Consider the following 21,966-nt stretch of genomic DNA (forward strand, 5'->3'; position numbering starts at 1 on the left):
ATGCTTATGCGCAGTTATGCACAGATTAAGCGTAGTTATGCGCAATGCGTTTTGCCAACGCCTAGAGCCTAGGCGCGCTTAAGCGCTCGCTTAGGCGCGCCTTTTTTAACTATGATTGCTTTGCTCTTGTATCACTATATTTACTGATAAAAACTTATTTTTAAACTGAAGGATCCAATCGAAACTCCAATGGCACAGCAGGTATGTTCACGCATGTTTCTTTAACAAGTTTGATCTTATCAATAGCTCTTTTGATTTCAATTTCAATTGTGTATACAGTTGACTTTCATATCATGCACATTACTAGCATCACAACAGAGTCAATAGTGTTGTTGTACATGTAGACCCGTGGTACCTGTCGTGGTTCTAAGTCTGACAGTAGAAAGGGGGGTAGGTATGGAGAGGCAAGATCCTAGCTATGGAGTAGTTGTATACACAAGCGGTTTACGAGTTCAGGCCTTTCTCGGAGGAAGTAACATCCCTACGTCTCGGAGCCCGGAGGCGGTCGACTGGTATTATATGTGTATGAGTTACAGGGGTGCGAACCCTTTACACTGAGGAGGGTGTGGCTTATATAGAGTTTGCCAGACCCCTCCAGCCCTTAGTTATGCAGGGTTTAAAGTACATTAAGACCGGGGGTTACTGGTAACGCCCTACATAAAGTGCTATGATGACCATAAGGGCTACTTAATGACAGACCGTTGCGTGCAGAGTGACTTTAGGTCTCCTGTTGGTCGAGTGGTTGGCTTCATGGTCGAGTATCTTCGAGTCCGTCGAGTGGAACCTTTCCAGGTCGACTAAAAGGTGATTTCTTCTAGTGATGCCCTTGGGGAGGGTATCTTGGACAGGTCCATGACCCTACCCTAGGTATATGGCTTCATCAGTACCCATCTGAAATCTTGTTGTGCCGTGTAGTTTCCCACACTTTGTATTCTTTCACTGCTTTATCTTGAATTGATATGATTTGAACCGTGTCTCTATTTTGATTTGGCAAGACAATGTAGTGACCATAGGACATAGATATATGTTTGTTTGATGCTTTTATTATGTACTAGTACTTGGCAATAGAAGACCTGGTAGTTTAATCCTGTCCACCTTACTAATGAACTGGTTCACCGAAATGAGTTTCATATACTAGTACATGCTAATCTTGTTATGTGTCTGCTTGTTTCTTCTTTTAGAATGCTAACAGAATATTGGGGAAGAGTGCCTTATTAAGCAATGGTAAAGGAAGTAATGCAGATAAGGTTTAGGATAGTGACACATCCTTGTTGGTCTCCAGCAAAGCTGATAAAACAGCTAAGGAAGACTATCTTGAAGACAGCGAGACAACCCCAAAGTCCTGTCTTGGTTTAGTGTTCGAGTTACTGGCCACTACCGCTTGCACAAGCTATTTAAAATCACTGTCTGGATCAGTTTGGTTTCTGGAGTCTCAACTACAAGCTGAAAGACATCGATCAGTTGTGCTGCGACAAGAAGTGGAAGGACTGCGGAAGTCCCTCGAGCATTCAGATGCATACTTTCTAGTGCAACAACAAGCGTTGGAGGATTTTAGCGCCAAACAGGACAAAGCTAATCAGCTTGCTAAGCTTATTGCCAGCATGGTGGATACCCAGGATAACGTTTCTTGAGGTCTTCTGAAGTTGTTTCAGTTATGCTCTTGTTTTGCTGCCGCGTTTATTTGCACTGGTGGCCAATTTTGACGGCCAGTGTATATAATATGCTGCTTTGTTCCCTATATTTGCACTGGTGGCGAACTTTGATGCCCAGTGGATGTAATATGTGTAATAGTGGTAATAGGCTAGCATTAATTGCTTGCTTATTTATTTCCTTATTGTCTTGTTTAGTTGTTTGCTTGTAGTCACTGCAGTTCTTTTTCTGTGTTTTTCTAGTGGCCACAATAGCCTATTTTTGGTAACTAGGCCAAAATAATCATGGCAACACACGGACTGTTGTAACCATGGGCCTCCTGCAGGCCGTATGATCCATGGGCCTTCTTCCGGCCGTAGGATCCATTGGCCTTCTATACGGGCCGTAGGATCCATTGGCCTTCTATACGGGCCTTAGGGTCCATGGACCTTCTACGGGCCGTAGGGTCCATGGGACTTCTACCGGCCGTATGACCCATGGGCCTTCTACGGGCCGTAGATCCATGGGCCTCATACGGGCCGTAGATCCATGGGCCTTCTACGGGGCGTATCATCATTTCGCCAATCATGGGCCATACAATTCGTGGACCATAACGGGCCATTAATAGACCGTATTTGATAACTCTATGAAAACAGCCCAACGTTTTCTTTACATGAAAACGGCCCAGCGTATTAACGGCCTGCAAACGGGCCGACTGTAACGACGGGCTGAATTTGGCCCACAAGCAGAAAATGACAGTAACGGGCCGTATGTAACCCAATGCTGCAAATGAGCCCAAGAATCAATGGTCCCTGAGAAGGCCGAAAGATAACTTGGGCTGGAAACGACCCAATAGAATAACAGGCCGTTAATGGGTATAAAGTGATACACTGTTCATTACGGGCCAGTTTCACCACGGGCCGTTAATGGGCCAAGAGTTACAAAGGGCCTCATATGGGCCGAAAGAAGTCATGAGCCACACATGGGCCGGAAGTTAAAACGGGCTGGAATCATATTGGACGGCCCAGATGACGCTACTGGGCCTAATTCGGATAGGGCGTAACGGGCCCTGGGTTAGTGGGTTGTAAATGGGCTATATGCGAATAGGCCGTTAACAGGCTTTCAGTGGGCCGGCCTGCCACCTTTTGACCAAGTCAAACGGGCCGGCCTTTTCACATGAATGGGCCTCTGTTGGGCCATGCCACGTGTTGCCGTATCATAGGCGCCTTCGGTCCAATGAGCGGATGACATCTGTCCCAATGGTGAGCCGACACGTGTTTCCTCCAGCCAATGATGATTTTACACGTGGAAAATCCCCATTGGTCGGGGCTGTTAACGGGTTATCGGATCCAAAACCCGACCCGATAGCTTAACGGCGTTCCGTTACGGTGGATGCCACGTGTCGGTCACCCTTGACGAAAGCACTTCTGTGACGCGCGATTTATCGTCATGGAAGTGGACACTTCCATGATGATAATTTTGGTAATGTCATGGAACACTTCTACGACAGCACAGGTATGACTATCTTGATTCTGTCATAAATTTTTCATGAATGTACATGCATGACAAAAAACGCGACCTACTGTGACAAACACGTATCATCACGGAAGCGTATTTTTTTTGTAGTGGGGGGGCGCTCCCCACCACTTCCCCGTTGCCTCCTATCTCCACTAGAGCCCATTAAGGCCCATTGACTCCCCGGGGGGTTCCGGTAACCTCCCGGTACTCCGAAAAATATCCGATACACTTCGGAACCCTTCTGGTGTTCGAATATAACCTTCCAATATATCAATCTTTATGTCTGAACCATTTCGGGACTCCTCATCATGTCTGTGATCTCATCCGGGACTCCGAACAACCTTCGGTCATCAAATCATATAAACTCATAATACAAATCGTCATCGAGCGTTAAGCGTGCGGACCCTACGGGTTCGAGAACTATGTAGACATGACCGAAACACGTCTTCGGTCAATAACCAATAGCGGAAACTGGATGCTCATATTGGTTCCTACATATTCTATGAAGATCTTTATTAGTCAAACAACATAACAACATACGTTGTTCCCTTTGTCATCGGTATGTTACTTGCCCGAGATTCGATCGTCGGTATCATCATACCTAGTTCAATCTCGTTACCGGCAAGTCTCTTTACTCGTTCCGTAATACTTCATCCCGCAACTAACTCATTAGTTACAATGCTTGCAAGGCTTATAGTGATGAGTATTACCGAGAGGGCCCAGAGATACCTCTCCAAAACACGGAGTGACAAATCCTAATCTCGATATATACCAACCCAACAAAAACCTTCGGAGACACCTGTAGAGCACCTTTATAATCACCCTTTTACGTTGTGACGTTTGGTAGCACACAAAGTGTTCCTTCGGTATTCGGGAGTTGCATAATCTCATAGTCTGAGGAACTTGTATAAGTCATGAAGAAAGCAGTAGCAATGAAACTGACACGATCATAATGCTAAACTAACGGATGGGTCATGTCCATCACATCATTCTCCTAATGATGTGATCCCGTTCATCAAATGACAACACATGTCTATGGTTAGGAAACATAACCATCTTTGATTAACGTGCTAGTCAAGTAGAGGCATACTAGGGACTATATGTTTTGTCTATGTATTCACACATGTACTAAGTTTCCGGTTAATGCAATTCTAGCATGAATAATAAACATTTATCATGAATTAAGGAAATAAATAATAAATTTATTATTGCCTCTAGGGCATATTTCCTTCAATCGCTACATCCAGGTAATCCGTCCCCTCCCTCCTTCACCCTCCTACTCACGCTCTACCTGAATCGCGATGTAGGAATTCGTTGTCTGATCCGGGTGGATTTGCTTAGATCTGGAGCTGGAGGAGCCCATCGCGGATGAAGGTCATCCATGTCGCCATCACAAAGGGAAGGTAAATCACTGCTCTAGATAAGAACAAGTCCAATTAGAACACCAGATGCTGTGCAACTCCCTACTAGTAGATACCAACCACATGTATCTACGAATTTACTACTAAATCCAATTACAGTACTACCAAATGTTGTGTGATTCCTGCCATTCTATGATAGATAAAGGAAGTACTTCATCGGTAATGAGACATGCTAATTTGGTGCTAAAATTTATAAGCAACTAAATTGTGCAAAATTAAGTTTCACATTCAAATCGATGTTGTGGATGTATGTCATGTGTGCACCATGGACAGAAATTCCAGAGCCAACTGAAAGAAATTCTACTCTTTACTGCAGAACAATATACAACAAGACTTTGTTGGTTGCCTGCTAATTGTGTGCAAACTGACTATGAATAGCTTATCAAGCACTGCCTGGCTGGCTCGCATAGCTCTGCTGTCATCGTTGTGCTGTCAGTGCTCTTTCCTCTCTATCTATCTACGATAGTAGGATTCACACACCAAGCCAAGAACCTGAATCTTTTATTAGGATGCTAGTAAATCGGGTTGTACTCTTTCCAATTGCCAGTTGGATAGAACCTGCAATTAAGTGCACATGCATATATGGATTCTAGTTTAATTCGTATGTATGTTTGTATGTGCATGCTTACGACTTTGACTAAAACTAGTTAATTCATTGTTCTACCTTGAAGGTGACCAGTCCCTAGTTGCGCGCTTTGGTTGGTCCTGCTAATTTCAGTTCCTATGATTTTTAATCTTTGTTTTCTGTTTTCCCCAGCTACCAAGACTCTGAGTTTGTGGTGATGGCAGCTGACACGGAGCCGATCGAAATCTTCCCCCACCCCTTGTTGCTCCTTGATGATAACAAGGTAGAAATTCCCTCTGTATGCTGCATCATATATAGTACTGATAATTAGTTTGTATGTCATTGCTTGAGTGATATGGTTAGGCCGACGACTATCAAGCTGATAATTATGTATGATGTGTTAAAGATTAACAGAATATATGCTATGACTTGGTTGCTGACTAACTAGTATCTTGCTCATCTGTAACGTGTCTGTTGTATGCTTGCCTTTCTCTGGCCTGCTATTTTTATTTATTAAATGAAAGGACATTCTGCTTGGCAGTGGGCGGTTTTGCTCAAAAATAAGTAAATAAATTGTATGTGCATGCTGAAATGTTAGATGTCTGTTGGTTGATGTATATGGGCAAGATGAATTGAATCCTGCTGTGTACTTGTCAATTCTAGCTTATATTGGTGTTTTGTGATCCTAAAAAATTATTGAATTCTGCCGTGTACTTGTCAATCTGACGGTGTATTCATATTGTGTCTCTGTTTTCTTGTATGAACGAGTTATCTCATTTTAACTAGCTGAAGAACAAAAAGCATGGTATTGGCTCAATTTGTGTTATCATTCTAAATAAGTTTCCTTTTTTTGAATGGTCTGTTCATAATATATTGGCCCCATTTTTTCTGATTCTTCTCTGCTGATTCATGCAATAGGGCGACCGAGGAAGGCATGTTGCCGTTTTGTTTGTTCCCAGCCCTGATTATGATCGTCCAGCGAGTCCAGCATGTTGTTCATTTGACTATGGTCCTCCAAAGAGTCTGGCATGTTGTCATTTTCTTGTAAAGCACTATTGTATTACACTTGTAGAGCTTGTAAAGTACTATTTTACACATGGTCATATGTATTTGCACGAATAGACGAATAGAGCTTGTTACTGTGATTGACATTGTATTACATGATTTGGTTGCTCTTATTTGAAGTATCATGTGTGATTTTTGTCTGCTGGTTGAAATATGAAGAATATGAGCCTGATAGATGGGACCCACTTACCAGAACATGACAAATGGGACCCAGTTATCAAAACCTGGCAACCGGGACCCATCTAAGTAGTGGACCCATTTAATAAAAAAAATGAAATTGTTTAGACAAAAAGGCCACGATCCAACAATAAAAAAGGCTGCAAATGTTGGGCTTGTCCCATGAAGCCGATCAAAAATTGCCAGAAAAAATATAAAAAGGTTGAATTGTTGGGCTTGGCCCAAGTAAAACGTCGAACTGGACCAGGCTGATTCTAATTAACAACCTTTTCATTTGGTCGCAATTTTGCAACGTCAGCTTGCCATGTTGGATCCGACGTGGCCTGGGCGGACAACCAACGACCAAAACAAATGTTCGTTGATTCAACGACCTTATCACAGAGAAGGTCATTAATTTTCATTAAAGACGGTCAGCTTTTTACCATCTGTTTTTGGTCATAAAAAGGTCGCAATGAAAAACAATGACCATTCAGTGACCAATAGTGACGGTCGCAAGTTGACATATTTCTTGTAGTGTACTACCGAACCAAGTACTGGTCCAACTACCGCCAGAGGAGTGATTCCCTTTGGTTTGGCAGCGGTGCTCGGGCGGTGGCCTAGTAGTTGTTCCAGTTATTTTCATAATAACTGGTACAACCGGGCAACCGAGCAGTTCTACCACTTTGTTCGCCCTGGCCACCCATGTCATTGGGACGCAGCTACTAGTTTGCTGCCTGGAGCGGTTGTACCACTCTAGTGTTTTCTATACTATAACAATTGAATTTGTGGGGGCCTATTTAAGGGGGTTTTCTTACCCAATGGTCCTCACATTTTTGGAGCATGCCTTCTCCTCCATTGTTGACCTCCAAAAGCTTTGCCTTCTTTCCATTCCTCCCATGAATCTTGCATCTTTTTGAGGGAGAAGAGAGAGGAGACCTAGATCTACATTTCAACCAATCCATATCTCCTCTAAGTGAGGGGAACCTTGTGGATCTAGATCTTGGAGTTCTTTGTGGTCTCCTCCTTTGTTCTTCCTCTCATATTCCTACATAGCATTACTTGCTGTTGTGGAATATGGGAGAGAATGATTTGAGCACTTTGTGTGTTCTTGCCATTGCATTTCTTGCATATGTTTGAGTTCTCCACGAGAATTCGTGGGAGTGAAAGTTGAGAATCTTATTACTCTTGGGTTCTTGGTAACCTAGAGCTTATTAATCTTGGGTGCTTGGGCGCCTAGAGGTTGGTGTTGTGGCGAATCTCAGTCATTGTGGTGTAAAGCTTCAGGAGCCTCCAATTAGTTGTGGAGATTGCTCTAGGCAATTTGTATGGGTTTAGTGATCGCCCTCAAGGGTATCCAATTGTACGGATTCGGTGACCGCCCTCAAGGGTCCCTTAGTGGAGTAACGACACCTTGCATTGTGTGAGGGCGTGAGGAGAATATAGTGAGCCATTGTGGCGCTTGTGATCATTGTGCCTCCACATCGCTTTGTCGGAGATTAGCATCCTCAAGGGTGTGAACTTCAGGATACATCCTCGTCTCCGTGTGCCTCGGTTATCTCTTACCTGAGCCCTTTACTTATGCACTTACTTTGTGATAGCATTCGTGCTTTAAGTTATATATCTTGATATCACATAGTTGTTTATCTTGTTTACCATAAGTTGTTGGTGCACATAGTTGAGCTAAGTTTTATTTAGGTTTTGTGCTTGATAAATTAAATGCCGGTTTTATTCCGTATCCGTTCAAGCCTAAATCGTAATTGTTTTAAAATGGCAATTCACCCCCTCTTGGCGACATCCTCGTCCTTTTAGTAATGCAGTAATCATGACCGAGTAGCTTCCATCACTTAATCTTTCTAGGAGGCACCATTTAAAAGAAGTAACTTACGTAAGTAGATAACAATAGACACCAATAAGTATATAGTTAAGTAAGAGAAATAAATGAAATCTATAAATATTTCTTTATTAAATCATATCTAAACACTTGCTTAATCACTATATATGATGGAAGCACCATGCATATCAGCCATCTCGGGAGTCTTTTTAGGGAGTCCAAGTTCCTGCTCCAAATGGGTTTCATCGACTTTAAAGTTATATTTGACCGCTGTGAATGTAACAAACCTGTCCATGTTGGCTTGTCATGGTTCTAGGTGTGAATTAGGATGTGGCCGCATATGGCTCACTGACCTACCGCCTGATGCATTATGTGTTGTGGCCGACGATTTAGTAGCCACTAGTTGATGATATGTTTGGTGTTCCTGTCCAAAAAAAAATAGTGCAAGGACAAAAAATATCTAGATGGGAAAAACGACGAGGATGTAAAGAATGATTGAATATTTATTTCTTCCTTGGTCCAAAGCGCCAGTTTTTTGGCATTGGTGATTGAGGACCGAATTTCTTCCTAGCACCTCCAACTCATTATGTGGACTAGCGACAACTCTCGCAACTTCATCTGCGCCTCCAACTCATTCGACTCAACTACGTGCCTATATTTCCAAATATGTCCTTCCATGTCTCCTTCTATTAATATACTAATTAAAGACTGCCGATAAAATTTCATGTTAATTGGAGAAATATGAATTATTTGAACGATCAATTCAAGTTAGAATAGCATAGTTGAACTTCAGGGGAATTGGCTCAACTCACATGGTAAAAAGAATGAAAGAAAAACAATATCCAATGTTTCTTTATGAAAAGACCCATTCCTATAAATGCCCATAACTCCATGTACCAGTTGCTTCTTTTGTCCATCTCGTCCGTTAAGTATATATTCTCCCATGTGTGCGTCCCAACCCTTGGTCTTGAGAGCAAGAAGAACACGAACCACACTTTCATGTTGGTGTTTACATCTTGTTCATAACATATATATTCTAGGCTTTTAGTGAATTCAAGATTCAAATCGAGTATACAACCATATTATGAAGAGTGGCACAAGCAAAGTACATTGGTCCGAACTCCATGGACAAATCCTAAGCCAAAGGCCTCGAAAATCCACTCCCTAGCCATTCCTTTGTATGAGTTTATCTAAGCTCCGATACTTCCACAGATTATCCTCTAGTACTAATGAGACACATGGGGTTATTAATAGTCACAGAACAAACCTAGTTTCAACAGTTCGGATCCGTTTTTTTGTTCCGGGATAACCGAGCCATTTCACTTTGAAACATACATAGATAATTAGATATTTCATTGATTCAAAAGTGTCACTAGAAGTTCGCTTGCTAAACTGAGGCCATTTTTCAAGACAAGTTTTAGGTGGAGTCACTCTCGGAACTCCCATTGAACATTGACCAAGTACTTCTTCCTGTGGCAACAAAAAATTGTGTTTTTGTTACAGATGGCAACGTCGTCCCTGTGGGTCTCCCATTTTGTTCCTGGCGGCAGCCACAGGGTGATAGAAGTGAAATTTCTGGGATCATGTTTATAGTTTCGTGATTTAATAAAAACAATATTTAGGGAAAAAATGATGAAACAGTGTATGGCCCACTTTACACGTTTTGGAACTGCAAGGCCCATTGAATTCCGATGGTGCAGATCGATGCGAATGCGACGCTCAGACACGTTTAGCACAGAGGCCGCAAGAAAACGGAAGCAGCAGCAGCTGCAGCGCGACCACGAATGGCGTCGACCTCGAGCTTGGATTTGGGAAAGACCGTGCCGCCGGCTGGCTTCCTTCTCCACCGCCGCGTCGCCGTCCTCAGCGCCCCTGTTCTCTGGGGGAGGAGCGCGAGCGGGCGGTGCGGCCTCGCCATCTCCGTCTCGTCCTCCAGTGGTAGGTCTGCCTTTACCTGTTCCCCCTTCTTGTATTTCTCTATGGAATTGTTTGAGATCTTAGAGTTCAGTTCAACCATAGTAAGATGAGGTTGGAACCTGCGAGGAGCTGAATCTTAGTATCACCGCTCTTACCGATTTCATCGTCCATTCTGAAGCCATAGCGGTTCTAATCCGATAAGATTTAATTCCAACTTCTTCGCTAATTATCCTTAGCTGGCAAAATTAGAGATCCAATTGGACGTTGTTGAGATCAATCATGGTGTTGAATATACATGACAGCATAGTTTCCTTACGCAATACTCAGTTGCAAACTTGTAATTTCAGAAGTCTATTTCTGATGTTTAAGTTCAGACTGCGCGCTTGAACATACACTGAAGTAACAATGCTCATATTTAACGGTGTAGGTGCAGCTGGGCTCTCCCCACTGAGTGACTCGGAGAAGAAAGGCCCTGTGGTGATGGAGATCCCGCTGGAAGATATCCGGAGGCTGGTAATGCGAACACGTGCTACTGATTCTGACAAGGTGCAGGAACTCATGGACAACATCCGTGTCATCGGCCTCCAAGTACCTTTGGGCATCCTTTCCATTAACATTAATTTTTCCAAAAAAAAAATTTTAGCTTATAAGATAAATTATGTCAGAACTGGAATTTTCTTATGTGGAATGAGTACATACAAATAAAGTTATACAGTAGCTAATACATGGCCGACCACTGCTACTGAATTCAGTGATCTCCACACAATTGTCTGAGGACGTTTGTGCTATGGTTGATTGAGATTCACTTGATTGAGTATGCACGTCAATATTCAAGTTGGGTTGTTCACATGCATGTTCTGCGTACAGCGTCACAAAGTACATATGCATTTTTTGTTCACGAGATCCGGCACTGTTATGTCTAGAATAAGTTTTCCCAAGCTCATTTTGACATGTGAAGTCTATTCACCTGCGCTCCTCTGAATCAGTCTTAGCTCAAAGGAAGTGTGCCCTTTATGCCTGGATCAGGAGCTTTATAATTTCAACAGAGGCCTTATTATGTCTAAGATTGGATCTAATCTAGGTCTAAACTAGGGCTTCACTTCTGTTGTCTTGGCCATCGAAGTAGAAGGTGCCCCTTCTGGTTCCGGCACACGGGTATTTATACCCGGTCTTGAGTCGGTTGGATGCGTTCCTTTCCTGGTCTCCTGGTTGCGAACGCCTTGAGCCTCCCAATCTTGATATCTGAATGGTGGACGTGCCGGCCTCTTTCCCGTGTGACTGGTGAACTCCCTTTCACCTGAGGCCCTGGCATTAAGGAAGGAGGCACCGTTATAGATGTTCTCTTCAGCATAAAAGTTTTCCCCTTATAGAGGTAAGATGAAGGGTTTGAGCGACTGTGAAGAGGGCCTGGCATGATGCCGTATGGAGAATTCCAACTTCCCGCCGGCATGGACCAGGGCCGGTGAGTTGAGATTCCACCCATTAACGACCAACATCACAATGATGAGATCAAAGCAATGCATTAATCAAGCTCGAGTAGCTCCCATCTCTAGCTCAACCTCTCTAGGAGGCACTTTTTAAAAGAAGTAACTCAAATTAGTAGATAATGGTAGACAACAATAAGTCTATATTTCAGTAAGAAAAAGAATACTAAACCTGTAAATCTGTATCTATTAATTCATATCGGAACACTTGCTGAAGCATACATGACAGAAGCAACATGCTCGCATAAAAACAACGCAAAGACAAAAAAAAGACCTAATTGGGGAAAACGACAAGGACGTAACAAATGATTGAGTGTGTCTTTCTTCCTTAGCCCAAAGCACCTGTTTTTGTGGAATTGCTGATTGATGACTTAATTCCTTCTATGGCACCTCCACCTCATTATCTTGGACTAGCGGCATCTCCCACTTTGCCATCTCAGCCTCCTACTCATTCTTCTCAACTGTCCGTACTTCCAAATATGTCCTTCCATGTCTCCATCTATTAGTATACTGATTACTGACTCCCCATAAATCCTCATGTTAATGGGAGAAAATACGAGAAATATGAGACAATGGTCCAATCTACAATGGCGCAAATGAAGTTCAGGGGGACTGGATCAACTCCTGTAGCCAAAAGGAAAGAAAAACACTATCCAATGTTTCTCTATGAAATAACCCATTCCAATAAATGTTTATCTACTAATTTCTTCTTTTGGCCGTCTCTGCCATTTCATATAGGTCTCTAGAGCCTACGTCCCAACCTAGGACTCTACAGCAAGAAGAACGTAACATGAAAATACCTCAATAAATGCCAATCGTGCCCCTGATCTCTTCATCCTCCATTCTTAGAGAAACAAACTTAATATTGTGGAGAGTGTTGGGATTTAAAATGATGGTGAGGGTAAGGTTTTTATAACTGATTGGTTTCTCAGTTTGACTCCCTAGTGACAAACTGTGAACTATAGTGACGGTGAAATATGAAATCCTTAATTTTAATTTATATCAAATATATAGACTCTAACATCATATCTATATATAGGCATTACATTGCCGCAACATAGCAACCCCACACAATATTAATTACTAGTGGCTCTTGGACGAAAAACGGGAAGAGCCAACATGCATGCTTTAGATAAACTAGTGTTAGTATAGTGGGATCTGACTATCATGTAGAAGGTCTGATTTTCAAGTAATTCAGCAACTGAATCTTATTTGATTTAGTCAACCAATATTTAACTTTTTGCTAAGATTCTTGTGCTTTTCATGGGTTGATTGCAATCTTGTAATGTAGGCAAATTATGATACAACAGTCAGGACCACGTATGGAGATAACATGTGCGCTTTCGTATGGTAATTCAACAACAATATATAGTCTTACAAAATAAGGAAGATGACAAACACTTCTTTTTAGCATGACAAACACTATTAAGATGATGAGACTCTCGAAGGTGAAATATTATATATATATATATATATATATATATATATATATATATATATATATATATATATATATAGAAACAGAACTATTTATTCACAACACACATGCCGGCCATAATGTCTTGTTGCCATCTTTAGGAGGACAGTCCATTTATTCATGGGACACATGCCTGGCTAGCATTCCAAACATGGCCCAAGCCTACGATCTACTACATCTTGTTCATACATTGCCAAGATAAAAATAAGCTGACCCTTGTTGGCCATCAGGCACATAGTTTCCTACCCCGTCCATTACAGCTGCAGTAGAACCCATCATCTGCTGCTCACTCCACATTGGCTGCTGACCCACTTGTTGATTATATATGGAAGGGGAGCACTGAGCTAGGTTGTTCATGACTGCGAACGAGCTCGTCGGAGCCTGCAACCTAAAGCTTGGGTCATTGTTGAGGCCAGTAAAAGAAAGGGTTTGCCGAGGGGCAGAACTATTATTTGCTGCCAATAGCTCGTTGTCATGGAGCGTGACATCATTGATGCTGTAACGCTTTGTCCCTGACGATGCCTTTTTCTGTATTCTCTTGAAAAACTTTTGTGCATGGCTTGAAACTTGGACAGGGGTCTTAGTGGTGACGAAGTGCTTGGATATGTTTTTCCAGTCGCCACGGCCATAGACTTCCAGCCCATAAAGAAATGACCTGTGGACATAATGTTTAAAAGAATTGTTAGGTTAAATTGTTTACTGAAAGATGAATTGTGCAGTTGTTTTATTGAAGCAACAAATATAGATTGAAGCAAAGTACCAATTTGACAGGTTCGAACCACTAAAGCAACATATGCTTATTTTTGTTTATTTACGGGCACTGGATAGAATATATGTATACCAGAAATCCATAAGTGAATGAACATTTTGTAACATATTGACAACTGAAACTATTACAATTTGAAAATTATCGTACCTCTATTTTCCTATAGTGAAACAACAATCAGTACAGGTCATTGATCTGTTTGATTTCGACAAGACGTACCATATTGCAATTTAATGGCTTATTTCACTGTCTTTCTATTTTTTAATCAAGGTCCAATCACATAAACTTTTTAAGCCAGAAAGAAAAGTAAGAAAGAAAGTTCATCAATATCTAATTTGCAGGGATTAGTATTTATCAAAAATGTAAATTGTAAACGTCCAGATATACTTTTAGTTAAGTGCAATATCGTTGCAAATTTAACATACCTACCGCATAAAATTAATTCGTAGACATGCTTAATTATCATATGTTGATTTTAAATAAAGAACAACTAAAACTACATGACAAGTAAGAATATAGGAATCGACTAACTTGTGTTCCTCTTTGGTCCAAAACTTTCGTTGATGTGCGGCAACAACTGGTCGATCAGTGGAAGTATTGTTCTCCAAGACCACCATCTTGTTCTTGTCTACCATCATCGGAGCCTCCTCCGTGTTCCTGATTCTTGTATCCTCGAGTGCCCAACGAAATGAAAATCCATTATCATCCATGGTGGTATCCTCGTCCTCTTGTACCTCAAAGTTTTCATTAACAAGGCCACCCATGCTGTAAATGGAAATTGACATTGTCCATGTGTACATTTAGTAAAGTACAATTTCATCACAAACATAAGCTACTGATCTCACATAATAAATTTGCACAACATTCTTAGTTATTACATGTTCACTGAAAACAAACAACAATTAAAACTTCATGGCAAAGGAGAGTATGCAACCATGGACAAACCTTGGTTCCCCGTCGGTCCAAAAACCCCATTGATGTGGGGCACCAATTGGTTGATCTATGGAAATATTGTTCTCCAACACCACCATCTTGTTGTCTGGCATCAGCGGTGCCTCACCCGTCACCGTGATCCCAGTATCCTCCATTGCACAACCAAAGGACAATCCATTATTGTCCATGATTGTTGCCTCCTCCTCTCGTGCCCCAAAGTTTTCATTCGGATGGTCACCCATGGTGTAGATATCGTGTGTGTTGCTAGCACCATTCTCCTTCGGTAGCTCATAGTTACCGTTGACAGGGTCACAAAAGGTGAAAATGTTTTGTGGGCTACCACCAGTAATATGGGTCCCCTCCCTCCACTCGGTCATATGCATTCCCACGGTGAGATCAACGTAAAGATTTGTTACCTGTTTCTTGGTCTTTGAAGGGAACAATGCATGGAGAGAATTCACGATGTAGTTGTGCTTCTTGTTCTTTTCATCGTTGTCGTCGTACATGATTTTGTTGGTGTTGAGCCTAGCAATGAGTGAGCGTGCCTCCTCTACCTCAGATGAGGTCCACCCCTGGTTGACTGTTGGATCCATGAGAGAGTGGGTAGTTGAACGCAGAATTATGAGGAGTATGAACTATGAAGATGGGTTATAGCTTGGGGATGGAGACTAGGGAGTCAAATAGTGTATTTATAGCCCTCTTGTGTGCAGTCCTACTTTCGCTAATTAATTTGGCACATTGATAGTTTGTCGGTCCATACAAAAGTAGATTGAACTTAAGATAATTCTTATGACCCACTGAGGAACATGCCAAACTATTTTAAGTTGACCTCGACATTGTGTCTTTCTTTGAGAAAAATCTTTTGTGTTTTTCCAATGCGAATAATTGCCGCGGACCTCCAGATATACGCAAGAAGATTGCTAGAAACAACATACGCAGGCCTATTGAGTATTGATCAATTTCGGTCTAGATAGATAGAACACACATCTTGTGCGCATGCATGACATGTGCTCTCATCTTAGAGTGCAAGACTCAAACCATGGTTTGCGCCGCTCTCAAATATACATGGCACACAGAATCTCCATTCGGTTTTGGCTGCTAGTGACACATGCATCAATGGAGTTTTATTGCATACATATGTGCAAATAATTGATTAATATCTCCACACATTAACTAGGCTACATATATGATCCACACATTACCAGCGAAGGTAAGCATATCTTTTCTCTTAATTTTGTTGACCATTCTTCCCACATCCAGCGCACGAAATTCCATCTATAGGCAGATTTCTTGGCTTAGGTCATTTAATGGCACTTCATGGTAAAAAGATTGTGTACTATCTACATATCTTTTTTGTATGTATATATAGAGAGATACAAATTAATAACCCATGAAGTCAATAAATTTGACACACTTATCTTCCATCTCTCTCTCTCTCTCTCTCTCTCTCTCTCATGTTCAAAATAATTTCAAGATTTCTACACAAATCATAGAGGTTGGAAAACGAACATAGGTTTTTAAGTGCATGATGCATCGTCTAGCTATCATATGGGACTACGTGCGTACTCATGCACTCATATGCCAATGTTTCAGCCATGTTCATAAATGGCTTTTGCTTTGTAGTTGTAAACTCAGTTTTAATACTGTGTACTAGTTAATAAAATAGATTATAGAAAAGGCATCAATGATAACCGGCTTCACAACTGTATTTTTTTCTAGTAAAGGAAAAAATTCAGAACGTTGGAGTATTAACTTTCAGCCGATTGTTTCGCCAGATTGCTGAGATAGCCATAGTGGGAGTAACTTCAACAGTAATATCGAGTCCTACTCAGCAAATTTGCTTATGTGGCAATGAGTTAATGAGGAGAGAGGTATTTTGAGTAACTTAGCTAGTTACCGTAACATCACATGTCCCAATGCAATATGAGTCTATAACCTGATAAATGAAGCTTTCATTGGCACCACACTTATGTTACTACCCACTATGAAGGTAGTAACATAGTCTAGGGATATGTGTATATTACTAGCATGTATGTTAATATCCATTGTGGCTAGTCTAACTGATAAAATCATAGGAGGTTAAATTCTAGCGGTAGCATTGTATGTTTAGTTTATAATATGGACAACTTTGCCTAATAAATATGAAGCATACCAACACCAAGTCTACATCGCTGGAGCCAGGTAGTCCTGATAACTACAGTGGGGAAGTCGCTTGATGTTGCTAGAGATACTAGTGACAACAATCTGAAGCACAAACCTTCAACATGAAGAACAAGGCGGGGAGACCCAACCCACCATGTCGATGATATAAGCTCCATACCATGACTTAACGACGAGAGTACCATCGCCAACGTGGGTTGAGGTGGAAGCATTGTAGTTGACGACTCTCCCTCCCCCCTCCACTGTTATGGTAGATATAAGTTGTTTTTTTAATCTAGTTTCAACTATTTTGCTCAATGGATTATATCTAAAACATACATTTCTAACATCATAAAACTTCTAATTTTGTTATATTAAGCAGAAAAGGAGAAACAAATGGATTTCTAGTCAAATGAAAAGCAGAAAAGGAGAATTAGTCCAGGCTGCTTTTTAACCGGATGGCGTTTTTGCAACAATCAAGGGTGTTGGTTCACTTTTGGTCTAGCTTTTCAAAAACATACACAAGCAAAACGACTACTGGTTTGACGTCAAGCGATACACATATTTGGTTTTTCATTTTCCAATTTTGTTTTACGTACGGGAATAATTGATCCCCTCAGGCTAGGGTTTGACTATCCTCTCAGCGGCGGCGACGGCATTCACCCCCACCATAGAGACCCGCTCCCCTGCGGCTCATGGCGGCGGTTGGTGCCCCTGGGCTCTTTCCGCTCGGCTGGCTGGCGAGCAAGCTATGGAACCCTCGCCTGCGGAAGTTCTCTCGACGGGGAAGAGATCGGATGGAGGAAACGGGTCCAGGCTCGGGCGCTACGACCGAGCTTGATGCGATGATAAAAAGAGTTGGGATTGCATGAGGAGGACCTACAAGATGTGGTGGTTGATGAAGCTGATCTGCCGCAAGATGCCACCAGATTGATGGCGATTGTCCGCGTCCACACGGACAAAAGCTACAATCAGTACTGGTTCTACAAGGGTATGAGTCGCTTGGGTTCTCGCTCAAGAGGTCAAAATTCATCCGTTGGGGGAGAACCTATATACTATGCAATTTGAGTGCGTCGGCGATTGGGAGCGCGTCATGGAAGATGGTCCCTGGAATTACAAGGGCAAAGCTGTGGTGCTAGCGTCGTATGATGGATTCACACGTCCATCCACCATTGCATTAGACACGGTGGAACTCTGGGCACAGGTCCATGACCTCCCAGATGGATACTTCCCTTTGATCAAGTCCCCGCTGTGGGTGAATTCATATATGCAGAGCCCAAGTCCCAAGATTTTGGAGGCAATTTCTTCACAGTTCGTGTCATAATAAATGTCACAAATCCTCTTAAGAATGCTATCTCGCTTGTAAGAATAAGAGGGAAATCATCAGAGTGAAGTACGAACGACTCCCTGATTGGTGTGTCGTATGTGGCCATCTGGGTCATCTATTCAAAGACTGTAGAGATGGTTTTCAAAAAACCTGCAAAGAAAAATGGTTTAGAGGACCCGGCCAAGGACCGGGCGAAGGTAGAGGCAGACGAGGGGGTAGGGCTCTGGTCACAACACTTACTCGTGGGGGCAGAGAACGAAGGACATATGGAGCTGAGAAGCAAGGGGAGTGTGATGACCCAGACACATACATGTCAGAGGAGGACTATTCCAGGAAGAGATCATCGATGGCCGATGCTACTCTAGAGGTAAACTCATGAAAGGAGCCACTAGCCAAGAATGGGACAGGGACCCTACTGCTACATGCACCACCAATAGTTCCTCCCAGTCCCCCCTCGAAGCAAGACCCAAAGAAAGTCAGAGTCACAGCTGGATTGGAAAAAGGAAATCCGAAGAAGAACTAGAATGATCCAACGAACAATGTGCCCTTGGCGGACCCCCAGTTGGGGCTCCGCCGGGCATAATGAGCCTCCTATGTTGGAACTGATGCGTGGCTGGCGAACCCGCGACAGTTCGTGGGCTTCGTGACTTAGCGAAGCGACTTGCCCCCTCTATAGTTTGCATTGTTGAAACCCAAATAGAGGCTCCCGGGTGGAGAACCTAGCTGGTTCTTTAGGTTTTAATAAAAGTTATGCGGTTAGTATCAATGGTAGAAATGGTGGGCTTGGAATTTTTTGGAACGATTCAATAAAATTGGAAGTTATTGGTTATTCTGAGTACCACATTGATGTGATTACTGATGATTTTGGAGGAACTAAAAGCAGAATTTCCTTTGTTTACAGAGAAGCCCAGGCCCAAGAAAGGTATAAAACATGGAATATGTTGAGAGGAATATCACGAATAACCAACCTACCTTGGTTAGTGATTGGAGATTTTAACGAAGTGTTGCACGCCCACGAAAATGACGGTGTCGATAACTACAACCAAGCTCAGATGGATGCATTCGGGGATGCCCTTGATATGTGCGGCTTTACGGATATCGGCTACTCGGGAACAAACTGGACATTTGAGAAAAAAGTGGTCGGAGGCTGTCATGGAAATTCACGGCCACCTATGGGACCATCGGCCCCTTGTGGTTCGGCAAGGGGAAGGGACACATTGCACAAAGAGTGGAGAGCGTAGCGCAGCACGACAGTGATCACACGGGTAGTTTTTACCCAGGTTTGGGCCGCCATGAGGCGTAAAATCCTACTCCTATTTTGGTGGATTGATGAACGGACCGTGGTGGAGACGCATTGCTCTTGCCCGGCAGGATTGCCTCAGGACGAGAGCAGCTACGCGCGTATGAGTGTACAAGGGTCCGAATCCTCTCTAAGGTAGCCATGGCCCTCCTTTTATAGCTCAAGGGGTCACCATAATGGCAAACCAGTCATTATGTGCTGATTAGATAGCAAACAATGCTATCATACCTAACTTTGCAGACAGGACCAGTCACATTAAAGCGTGCTTAGCGTCACATCGTGGAGTAGCCAGGCAAGCCTTGTCATGCCGTTCAACCACCTTCTCACCTGCCTGCATGACATGTCCCTGGACGGGTGTCGTCTGGGGGTGATTTTCGACGGAAATAGTTGCCACGTGCCAGGTAATAGCCACCTAATCACTTGGAGGCCCGCCACCGCACCGATTGGTGACTTGTGTTGCTGTGATGTGGAGCGGTGGAGCCTTGGCGGGGTTAGTTCACCCTTGGTGTACCCGGCAAGCCTGCCGGGGGAACCTTAAGACTTGTCTTCGGGGCAATCTCAACCCCGCCAGGCTCGCCTGCCCGGCAAGGGAGGTTCTTCCTTAGTGGTATCTTGCTCGTTGGGTTGGCTTGGTCTTCTTGATCCGCCCTTTGATTTCTCAAAGAGCTGTTTCTTCTGCTTGGCCTTGTCTTGGATGTTGCAACCCTACTCTCGAGCCTGTTGTCGGTGTCAAAACTGGCGGATCTCGGGTAGAGTGTCCCGAACTGTGCGTCTAAGGCTAATGGTAACAGGAGGCAGGGGACACGATGTTTACTCGGGTTCTGGCCCTCTCTATGGAGGTAATACCCTACTTCCTGCTTGATTGATCTTGATGATATGAGTATTACAAGAGTTGATCTACCACGAGATCGTAGAGGCTAAACCCTAGAAGCTAGCCTATGATTATGATTGTTCTTGTCCTACGGACTAAACCCTCCGGTTTATATAGACACCGGAGGGGGATAGGGTTACACAGAGTCGGCTATAGAGAAGGGAATCTACATATCCGAATTGGCAAGCTTGCCTTCCACGAAAAGGAGAGTCCCACCCGAACACGGGACGAAGTCTTCAATCTTGTATCTTCATAGTCCAACAGTCCGACATAGGCATATAGTCCGGCTGTCCGAGGACCCCCTAATCCAGGACTCCCTCAGTAGCCCCTGAACCAGGCTTCAATGATGATGAGTCCGGCGCGCAGATTGTCTTCGGCATTGCAAGGCGGGTTCCTTCTCCGAATAGTCCAAAATAGATCTTGAACACAAGAATCGTGTCCGGCTCTGCAAAACAAATTCCACATACCACCGTAGAGAATATAATATTACACGAGTCTAATCTGCTGACAACTTCTGCATAGCGTGACATCACGCTGCAGTCCGGTTATTATTCAAACCGTTTCTCCAACCTGCCACTACGTGTTTCGCGAGGCGGTTTCATTGGCACGTCTTGTCGAAGCAGAGATTGTGTCCCCTTATCACGAGATTCTCATCAATACGGGCGTGGCTAACCCAACCGCTCCATTAGTATGACTCCTTGGATTAGGCAAGTTCCAAACGGCCACGCGGAGGACACTTGACATTCATCCCCTTTATAAAGAGGTCAAGACCTGTCCTTTTCTTTCCACGCTTGATCCTTCCCTTCCCCCACCTCGAGTTCCAATACCCAAGGCTCAGTCCAAGCGCTTCGGACCTCCAACCATGTCTAGATCCAGCCTTCAAGGCTGGTGGATGGCCTCTTCTGTCACAGAGGAGGACATCACGAAGCTTAGGGAGGCTAGGTACTTGACCGCCGAAATCCTTCACAGGCTTCCTGCTCAAGGGCAGGTTATCCCTACTCCCAAACCCAACGAGAGTGTCGTATTCATCTCTCACTTCCTCCGAGGGCTAGGCTTCGGTCTTCATCCCTTTGTTAGAGGGCTCATGTTCTATTACGGGCTAGATTTTCATTATCTAGATCCAGATTCCTTCCTTCACATCTCAACGTTCATCGTTGTGTGTGAGGCCTTCCTCCGCATTACCCCACACTTCGGCTTATGGCTCAAGACCTTCAATGTGAAACCAAAGATAATTGATGGGCGACTCGCGGAGTGCGGAGGCGCTATAATAAGCAAAGGTGCCGATATTTTATGGCCAAAGGGTTCCTTCCCGGAAGCTTCTGACCTATGGCAACGGGAGTGGTTTTATATTACAACACCCCGAGGTAGAAAGTGGGCGGCCGCCCCTGCCTTTCGCTCCGCTCCTCCGCCATAGCTTGCATCATGGGTCAACAAGGGGCTGGACTGGGGATCGATTGATGACGTGCGGACATTGCAAAGTCGCATTCAGGATCTCATCAAGAAGGACATCCGTCTTGTCAAAGTAATCCAAGTAATGGTAGTTCGTCGGGTCCTGCCATGCCAAACG

The 21,966-nt window shown here is 43.4% G+C and overlaps 2 protein-coding genes across 2 annotated transcripts; one reads left to right on the forward strand and one right to left on the reverse strand.

Moving 5' to 3' along the window:
- The first annotated feature begins 9,903 nt into the window (after positions 1-9,903).
- On the forward strand, positions 9,904-10,829 carry LOC123155712 (uncharacterized). Its single transcript, XM_044573859.1, has 2 exons — positions 9,904-10,123; positions 10,530-10,829. The coding sequence occupies exons 1-2, from the start codon at positions 9,970-9,972 to the stop codon at positions 10,805-10,807; spliced, it is 432 nt and encodes a 143-aa protein (XP_044429794.1). The 5' UTR covers positions 9,904-9,969; the 3' UTR covers positions 10,808-10,829.
- A 2,295-nt stretch (positions 10,830-13,124) lies between these two features.
- Positions 13,125-15,404, reverse strand: LOC123162673 (uncharacterized). The gene is made up of 3 exons (XM_044580453.1): positions 14,775-15,404; positions 14,361-14,594; positions 13,125-13,718 (listed from the first exon to the last, which is right to left on the reverse strand). The coding sequence occupies exons 1-3, from the start codon at positions 15,353-15,355 to the stop codon at positions 13,247-13,249; spliced, it is 1,287 nt and encodes a 428-aa protein (XP_044436388.1). The 5' UTR covers positions 15,356-15,404; the 3' UTR covers positions 13,125-13,246.
- Positions 15,405-21,966: the final 6,562 nt, after the last annotated feature.

Source organism: Triticum aestivum, chromosome 7B (genome assembly GCF_018294505.1).
Source record: "Triticum aestivum cultivar Chinese Spring chromosome 7B, IWGSC CS RefSeq v2.1, whole genome shotgun sequence".
NCBI lineage: Eukaryota > Viridiplantae > Streptophyta > Magnoliopsida > Poales > Poaceae > Triticum > Triticum aestivum.